General features: G+C 31.3%; 1 protein-coding gene across 1 annotated transcript; it reads left to right on the forward strand.

Annotated features, from left to right (window-relative positions):
- The first annotated feature begins 7,247 nt into the window (after positions 1-7,247).
- CUC3 (NAC (No Apical Meristem) domain transcriptional regulator superfamily protein) lies at positions 7,248-10,424 on the forward strand. Its single transcript, XM_011075764.3, has 3 exons — positions 7,248-7,909; positions 8,498-8,772; positions 9,435-10,424. The coding sequence occupies exons 1-3, from the start codon at positions 7,705-7,707 to the stop codon at positions 10,101-10,103; spliced, it is 1,149 nt and encodes a 382-aa protein (XP_011074066.1). The 5' UTR covers positions 7,248-7,704; the 3' UTR covers positions 10,104-10,424.
- The last annotated feature ends 73 nt before the right edge of the window (positions 10,425-10,497 follow it).

The following is a 10,497-nucleotide window of genomic DNA, read 5'->3' on the forward strand; positions in this document are numbered from 1 at the left end:
CACCAAAAATGCCCTTTTAAATAACATGTTATATATAATAGTATAATAGTCTGACTTTAACATTATTAGGCCGTTGAAGTATCATTAACGGGCCGGCCCACTGTATTCCAGCATAAATGGGCTTAGTTGTGGCCCATTATCGTTTAGAAATTCCACTGCGTTCTTCAACTTAACTAATGTTGTCTCCTTTATGCAAAATTTTATTTTTAGTGTTGTAAGTATATATATATGTTGCATAATCAGTCCTTTATTTTTTAAAAAAATACATTTGATTTGTAAGTTTTAATTATCTAGTGGACCAAATTAAGTTATGTATCTATTTGCATAAAATACATTTAGTCCCTTGATTTATTATATTTGACACTTTTAGTCCTGGACTTGACAAGCAATTTAGACACTGGCCGAAAAAAATATGTGTCCCACACGCGAGGATGCAGCCGGTCAGATGCAAATAACACAGTTGATAATCCTAAATTCCCAACTACTGCTATAATAGAACAACTATTATTAAAATAGATTAATATACACATTTATCAAATTCGGACGCTTGATCTCATGGTCATAGACTATCAACTTCACCAACTCAATTAGACCTCATTGACATTAATCTCCCTTATCGAATTTTAAATTCTTCTGAAATTTAGATAGCTATATATTGAAATTGAAATATTAACCTTTAAAATTGTTGCATAACTTAATAATATAAATTAACTATTGTTTTTTACTAATATAATACTGGCTATAACAATATTTAACAAAATATAGTCTAAAATTAGAATCAAAGAATTTGAAATTCTTTAAATTTAGAATTATCCAAATAAATTCAAATAATTTTGTTACAAATCATAATTTTAGATTTTTCAATCCAAATGCAACATCAAGTAAATTATTTTCACGAAAATAAAACTATAGTCAATCCGATTAACTTATAGCTAATTTTCAAGTAATTATTGTATGAGACCGTAGGGAATGTCTATTTGTGATGAGGCGGCTATTTTGATCGGTGATCTATTGCGCAAAATATTATTTGTTCTGATTTTGTATAAGTCAATGGTAGAGAATGTTGCGATATGGGCTTGTGACTTGATTGGTACCCCATTGTATAGAGAATGTCTATTTGTGATCCAACTTTTGACTCAATTGGTGCCCCATTGTGTGAGATATTGTCCGTTCTGGTTTCATATGAGCCCCACGATTTTGTCGCAAAAAGGCGCATTGCTAAAGAGACAAGATCTTAAGGCTTATAAATCACTTAAACTTCTTCTCTGCAACCTATATGGAATGTTTGCCTATAGTAATTTTATAGAATAATAATTGTTAGAGAAGATGGAAAGACAACTTTAAAGAATGTTTCCTTATTAAAGATTATTTTTTATTTATAGCTTCTACTTTTGAATTTATTAAGAATGTTACAAATCATGGGTGACACCGAATAGACTCGTGTGGGAGACCAACTGTTGTCAATAATTAAAGTATTGAAATAATTACACTATTTTTTTTTTTAATATTTAGTATAGTTACACGTAAATTCTATATGATTTGAGAAGTTACATCCAATACTGTGCTTTTGTCTAATAAATTTTTTCTCCATTAATTAAAATTTATCAAATTTACTGATATTAGCAAAAGATTTCAATAAAAATCTATACTCAGTCTCCAATTAACTTATTACTGTCCCATTATATGCCAAATAAATATTTTCTAATCAAAATACTCTTGTAAGAGTAAAAATATATATACATCCCCACACGCATTAGCTTGTGGAGATATTAAAAGATGAATTTGATCAAAAGAGATCTATTTGACTTGTAATAAGTGAATAATACGTCAGTCACGAGTAAATATGGATTTTTATTCAATTTTTTTGCTAATATAACTAAATTTCATGAATTTTGACCAACAAGTGAATTTTTTTTAAACAAAAACAAACATTATAGTTTAAAAATACTAAATATAATTTTTAAATCATAAAAAATCTATGTATAATTACATTAAATTTTAAAAAAATATTATAATTATCCCTAACATATAAACACATAAAAATAAATACAGAGATCAGAAGTTACAACGTAATGCAGGTAAAGAGTGGGAATAAGCAATGTGATGCAATTGGAGAAACAATAATGGAAATTTAAATGGGCTCGGATCTCAATATTACCCATTAACCCTACCCTACCCTACCCTACCCTACCCACCAACTTTTTTCACCCATAGCCCCCTTCACCTACATATCCATAGCCTGTCTCTTAGGTGTGTTATCACACATCATCATAACAAATCAAAGTTTTGCACCTTCCACCCATCATCATCCATCAACATCCCAATTCATCATTCATTTTTATATTTTTTTTTTCTAATTCAATTTATTATTAAAAATATTTTTTTTTAAAAAAAAAGTATATTAGTTATAGTAGGAGATTTTGTTCTTAAATTTTTTAAATTTCTAGTAACATTTTTAAATATAAAATTAAACTGCATGTGAATAAGTTTTTCGGACAAATTAATAGGTAATTATTAATTTATTGTTGAAAATAAAATAAAAATGGTGGTTTTCATTTAAAGATTTTACTTTCTAACTGATCAAATTAAATTAATTTAAATATAAAACTATATATAAGCAGCTCCATGCCGACTTATGCAACTCATTGACTTGTTCCCCAACAAGAAAAGAACCTATTGAGAAGGCCCCATTAACGGGACTTATACTTATTTGGCAAAATTTGTAAAAATTTTAAAAATTATAAATACCCTTTTCATCAAATCAATAACGGTCTAAGAATACTCTCTTGTGACAATCAATTGTATGGAGTATTTGTTGGCAGATGTTTATTTTGAGGTGGGTATTTATAATAATGAGGAATATTTATAATTATGACAAATATTAGAGGAATCGGTTGTAATTTATCTAAATAATTTATAATATAATTTAAAATATTATTAATTTGTATTCACCATATATATATAATTGATTTGGTGAATTTTTTTCAAAATTAAATTAATTGGTACGAATGAAATCAATAATTCGTACATCATTTAATGCTTTTATTTTTATTTTTTTCAATTTTTAGAAAGAAAAAGAAAAACCCTAAAAATTAAGTAGAATGCAGCAGGAGATGGGAATCCTTAAATTAGAGAGGAGCTCAGAGTAGGTAAGTAGGTGTAGGTGTGGATTACTAATACGTACGTGTGCATACATATATATATATAAATTATATGTATAGGTTGGGAGGGTGGAGGGGGCGGGGGGGGTGGGGGGGGAGGTGCATGGTGGTGCTGCCATTAGATTCTCACTGTTGCTATCTTTTACTTGCTTAACTCACTAACTTCTTTACCAATCCAACATGCATTATTGCAAGTACTCTACCTCTTTCTTCTTTCTTCTTCTTCTTTTCTGTTTTTTTTTTGTTTAAATATTGTTATTATTAAATATATATAATGTAAATTATGTCGAACTCCTTTAAAATTTGATATAATTATGAATACTCACTCATAGTTAAAATATTACTGATAATCCTAGATATTTGATGCAATTATTAATTATTAGATGACGGTATAGAATTGTCAATTTTGCCTTACTTTTTTTTGTTTAATTTTGAAAAGAAAAAGGAACAAAATGGATGAAAAATTTAAATAATTGTAAAAAGAAAATGTCCACTTAGTCGATAATTTTTTTTTAAAAAAAATAAAATCATAATTCATAACCCATAAAGGGGTTTTGGTCAGTTTGCCATAAAAGATATATGAAAACATAATAGACACTAACGATTAACGAATTGAGTCAATTGTTGGATGGTCGTTAAAGTCAGGGGAATAACGATTGGGTAGCCAGTTGTTGGATGACCGTTAAAATCAGGGGAATAACGATTGGGTATTTGTAATTATGGTATATTTCAAGGGAGTTTGTTGTAATTTATTCTATATATAAATTCAAATACTCAGCCCAGTGATTGAAGTAGACTCGATATCTATACATAATTTTATGATAAAATATTTGTCATGACTAAAATGATAAAAATATTTGTCATGGCTCATAACCGTAACAGAAACAATTTCTATGATGGATAATCCACAGTAAATATTAATTGACGGTGGTCAAAATCTAAGTTTTTGCATTGGTTTATATGACCATAGTAGATAACATTGATTTGTCTTGATTTTTAAACAACTGTGATTTATAATATGCGGAATATTTTCATCTTTTTTTAGTGATATTCAATTAGTATATAAGTATTCTATTTTATGGTAAAATTACAACAAATTCTTCTGAAATTTATCGTAATCACAAATACCTTCTCATTATTTGAAAAATCACAAATATCCTCCAGAATTAACATTTGTTTAATAAATATCCCCTCGTGACAACCCATTATGGGAGGGTATTTTATTAGACGGCTGTTCATTTATGAAGTATTTGTAATTTTTTAATAATTAAAAAATATTTATAATTATGAATAATTTCAAGAAAGCCAATTATATTTTACTATTTAAGAATTTTGATCCCCCAAAAAAGACCTGAAGATTGTTGAGATGGTTGTGTAATAGAATTAAGCGTTTTAAAATGGTAAAATGTCGTGTTGATTTGATCTGTCATGAAATTGGGCAAAAACATGGTTGGACACTCAATCAACATACGAGATTTTTCACCTAGTATCTTGTCTTACTCCTTTTGTAAGAGAAAAATACCATTTTATGTACAACGTATCTTTGTATATATTTACAACCACTTTTTCTTTGACAATTCAAAGGATATATATATATATATATATATATATATAAATTTCACATCATATCAAATATTTGTTGACTTCATTAATAGAAACGAAACATAAATGATTATGGGCTCGATTATGTACATGTATATGGATTATTACATTTACACCTCCTAATTTGTTATTTAGTTATATAATATTTTTTTTGTATATGGATTATTACATTTACACCTCCTAATTTGTTATTTAGTTATATAATATTTTTTTTGTAAATGGTGTTGATACTTTTGGTGGGTATATATGTACAATTTTGTAAAAGATATGGATAATTTGTATAGATAGACCATAGATCAAGGAGTATAGATGCAATTAACCCTAATATATAAATATATTTATCACTAAAAAAATAAATTATTTTTTACATTATAAATAACAAAGGGTTAAAATCATATCAATTAATATTATCTACCACAATCAATGGTCGATATTTGTTATGATTTTAGCTACGGTCGAAATTTTTTAGTTGCGCCAGATGTTTTGCCATTGTCTACAAAATAATGGTTAATGGTTGTTGTGCAGTCGTTGTTAATTAACTTTCACCTCTATTTTTTACTTTTCACCATAGTAATTAATCATAATAAGAAATTATATTTTTTGTAACTTATTGTATATACGACTTATGATTCTGGGCCTGTGCACGCTCGCTAACCAATATTGATAGATCGCAGTAAAAAACACCTAATTTTTTTTGTACAAGAAAGATCTTACATCATTAAGAAATTAAAATTAAAATAAAATTAATAGAAAACTACTTAATATACATATATATTAGGGAACGAAATGAATATATAATATGGATAATTATATTTATGCCCCGATATATAATTTATTTACACAAATTATCCCTATCTTTTGCGTAATTATAAAAAATAATCCTGACAATAAAAAAGTAAGGGTAATTTATGCAGTATTATTGACGTTTTGAGGGGGAATGTAGGCTTAATTTTTCAAATAATGAGGGTGGTTTATATAAATAATTTCAGCATAGTTCTAACTAACATATGTGTAAATTTTTAAAAAATAAAAAATATTATATAAATAAATTATAAATAAGAAGTATAAATATAATTATTTTTTAATAATATTTAGAAATATATATGTATATATATATATAGATATATACCGTTAGATTATGAGAGGAGGCCAGGAGGGAGGGGTGGTGTATTGTCAAGCAGATATGAGTGTGTGCACTGGGGAAAGGGGATGAGCTCAGCATACGAAAGCTACAAATTGGTGCAAAGTCGCATTGCCTCACAATATTAAGGATGCTGCATCAAAAGGCGTGTTTCTATTACACCCTCTATCCTTCTCCCCTATCTACCTATCCTTTTTTGGGTTCTACAAAACATACTCTCACTTTGGGGTGGGGGTGGTGGGATCCTTCCACACTTTTCTTTTTAGGGTTAGGGTATCCATCTTTTTTTATTTATGGAATAATTATACCCATATTTTTTAAAATTTGACATAATTATACATAATTTTTTTTATAATTTAAAAAATTATATTAATACCCTTAATGTTTATTTTTCCCTCTTTGTGGGGTATAATTAAGTTCATTTAAATCAAAGGCTATAATGAGCTCCGACCAACTTATGCATCTTAATTACTGATCAAATTGTAAATATTAAGTTATTTTTTCAAATGTCTCAACTTCAACGTCTGTTTTCAAGTACTCCATTTTTGCTACTACTTCATAGAATTTTCTTGCCCAAATCAAGTTTAGATGAACCAAACAAACCACGAGCAAGTGTGGTATACTTCCCATATGATTGATCACTTTCTCTAAATTATACACCAATCACACTATAAGTATATTACACTTGTCATACAATTGATTTAGCTCCGACCAAACTCGATTTGAGTAAAAATTTTCCTACTTAACTTGCACATTAATTATTTTCACAACAAAAATAAAAGCTATTGTAAATGGACCCCTTAGGCCTTAAGTTAACAAGTTTCCATGAATCAAACTTAGTATAGAACATATTTTTGCATTATTAACTGCGCCAAATTAGATAATACTAAAATCCTAAAAATAATTTGTATGCTATTGCTAATATAATAGATACATTTAATTAGTAATTCTTGATACTGACCAGACATCTTCTATCATACTTTATGCCACATATTGATATTATACTTAATTAATTATATATAATTTTACTTTAGAATTACAACAAGTTCCTTTAAAATTTGTCATAATTATAAATATTTTTATGTTATTGAAAAATTTCAAACGTCCCCAAGAATTGACGACTATCTAACATACACACACACACCCTACAACGGGTTGCCACGAGATATATTTGTTAAACGATGATAAATTTTAAAAGATATTTGTAATTTTTTAAATAATAAGAGTAATTGTGATTATAGTAAATTTAAATAAATATATGTGTGTGTGTGAGACTCAAATATATGAGAGGAGAGTGTAATAAAAAAAATTGAAGAAGGTTGTGGTGCAGTATGAATCCGAGAGCCACCTGACTGATCATCTAAACATATGCTCACAAAAGCACGCATAAATCTCTGCAACGTCCCCAACTCCCATTGCATTTACTGCTATATATCTCTCCACCACCTTCCACACTCTCTCTCTCTCTCTCTCTTCGTTTTCTGAATATTTTTTTACCTGTTTTGGAGGTCTTCTCAGGTGGCCTTTACAGGTCCTCTTCACATTAGCCTTTATGACCCCTCCAAATCTATTCCATTTTCCTTCGGATTCAGTGCTTCAATCCCCCACCACCCCAATATATTAATCCTTGTCTCTGCATGTTCTACACCCTTTTTCCTTCTCTCTCTCTCTCTATATATATACACATACAAGAAACGAAGAGATATAACCGGTTCTTGATATCAAGAACTTTGATAATTAGCTGTGTGTGTTGTGGTGTGTGTGTGTGTGGAGAGAGAGAGAGTGTGAGAGAGAGAGATCATGATGTTGGGTGTAGAGGAAATTCTGTGTGAACTTGAGAGGGATGAGATGAATGAACAAGGGTTGCCTCCTGGTTTTAGGTTCCACCCTACTGATGAGGAGCTCATAACCTTCTATCTGGCTTCCAAAGTCTTCAATGGCAGCTTCTCTGGTGTGGAAATTGCTGAAGTCGATCTCAACAGATGTGAGCCCTGGGAACTTCCAGGTACTTAATATATATATACACACATCCATTTCTATTTCATTTCATCGTTACACATAGAATTATTTAATAATCTTTAGTTGGTTTCTAATTTAGAACAAAAGGGGGGGGGGGGGGGTTCTTGCATGTGTTGAGTCAACTTTTATTAGTACTGATTTCATCTCTCAGATAGCCCTTCTCTCTATATTTCTTGGCAGATATTGCAATGGGGTTTCTGGTTTTCTAGTATAGTATCATCATGTCCTAATAATTAATGAGAAGCCCACATCAAGAATCCAACATCATATGTTAATTTGGACTGTATTGTCCTGATATATATAATTTATGTCTTGGGCTCACACACACACACACATACACTCATCAGGGAAGCTCAAAAAAGCAGCTAAACATGCATTCATTTACTGCATTGTTTTTTTTACAATCTATTCAGTTAACTGTTAACAGATTTCTCCCCAACCCTTTTCATCTTCCTGCAACAAAATCTAGAAATAAGATCTTTCCCCCAGATATGTGTGTGTGGAGAACCATTCAATTATTCTGACAGCAGTATACAGTTCATTAATCTTTGCTAATATGCATAAATAAATAAAGATGTTGCAAAAATGGGAGAAAGGGAGTGGTATTTCTTCAGCTTAAGAGACAGGAAGTACCCAACTGGGCTGAGAACAAACCGAGCAACAGGCGCCGGTTACTGGAAAGCAACAGGCAAAGATAGGGAAGTGTACAGTGCTTCAAGTGGAGGGCTTCTTGGGATGAAGAAAACCCTTGTTTTCTACAAAGGGAGAGCCCCACGGGGGGAGAAAACCAAGTGGGTCATGCACGAATACCGCCTCGACGGAGACTTCTCTTGCCGCCACACCGGCAAGGTCAGCTTCACCATTTATTAATCATTACACACACACAGACTACACTAAAAAGTTTTGCACTTTTTGTGGGGTTGACTTGGGTTCTTTTGTCACGATATTAATGGAAGTACAGCAACAGTTCCTGTCTGCAGACTAGACAATTTTCACCCACTTGACTCACTTGTCAATATATATGTATAATGTTACTAATAAGCAAAAGAGAAAAGGGAACAAACAAGAACAGTGGATCAGCGAGCTGTGAGCATTTGCAAAATAATTTGTACACATAAGATTTCGTGTGAGGAACGAAGATCTCATCTAAAAGTTTATAAGTCTATTTAATGTCTTTGATAATAAGATACATGTCGAAATGAACTAATACTGACCAGTGGGGTGGCTGGCAACAGAGCATTCAAGACTTTGGATTTTGTAGAATGATTGAGAGTACTACTGTAGATTGTAACGGATAATCACTCTCAAAAGCCCCTTATTTTATTTGTATTGTATTTCTATTCATTGAAGGGCACATGCTATAATATTACACTGAGATTTTCTCACTGATTGCTGCTTAGAATTAGTAGTAGTAAGTTGCCTGCATGGAACAAAGAAAGCCCATCTTTTTTTAGAAAAAAACGGGTAAAAATCTATATCTTGGGAGTGACATTTATTTGTATTTTTGTCAGGAGGAATGGGTGATTTGCAGGATTTTTCACAAGATGGGGGAGAAGAAAACTCCAGCAATGCTGCAAGGTCAAAGCTACTTGATCAAAGCTTCAAACAGCTCATTGCCTCCACTGCTTGAACCACCACCCACAACACTGCTAGAATCCCAGTCTTTTCAAGATCACCATCATCCACCAATAATGCAAACCCTAAACCAAAACCCTAATAACTTTCTGATGCAAACCCAAGATTCTGACCTCAAATCCCTCATCAATCCACTTGTCTCCCAATGTGACCTGTTCTCAGCTCAGCCCACCTCATCATCATCATTCACACAAAACAAGGACCTCATGAACATTCACTTCTTCAAGCCTCCTCCCCTCCATCACCTCCCATCAAGCCAAGATTTCAGTTTCAAGGAACTGAGCGATGCTATTGCCAAACAGTACTGCAAAAAAGAAGCCAGCTTTGAACAACCTCATTTGGCTGATCATGGATTTGTCAACATGCAGTTGGCAGAAAGGATTCAAGAAAACTCTAACAAATATCAGATCAGCCCATTTCTTTTGGGGCTAAGTGATGATGAAATCGGAATCCCATCAGCAACAGTAACAGGGATTGATGATAATGTGACTGCTGCAGCTATTGATCATGTGATGTCAACTGAGCCGGCTTTCAGGTGGTGGTAGATAATTCAATCCCACCTCCCATCAAAGTTACTGCACATCGGTTCTTGGCCTCTGGACCTAATTGAAATATATATATAATTAAACTTTCATATAAATTTTAAAGATATGGATTTATGATCATCAGCTATGTGTGTTTGTATATATACAGAATCTAGAGATTCTGAATATGTAAATGAGCTGGTGAAATTGGAGTAGTACGTAGCAGTGGTTGGCTCTTTCATGCATGAATCATGAATGTAACCTTGTAGTGGTAGCTAGCATTGATGAACACTAACTGTTTGCTACTAAGGAATTCTAGAGTACTGTTTTTGTTGTTTTGTATATCAAGCTTACAAAACGTACTAGTGCTAGCTAGTGCTGGTAGATGTATAACCAAAATCTTGGGTGAAAGAGA

Source organism: Sesamum indicum, linkage group LG3 (assembly GCF_026168435.1).
Source record: "Sesamum indicum cultivar Baizhima isolate 11 linkage group LG3, ASM2616843v1, whole genome shotgun sequence".
Taxonomy (NCBI): Eukaryota; Viridiplantae; Streptophyta; class Magnoliopsida; order Lamiales; family Pedaliaceae; genus Sesamum; species Sesamum indicum.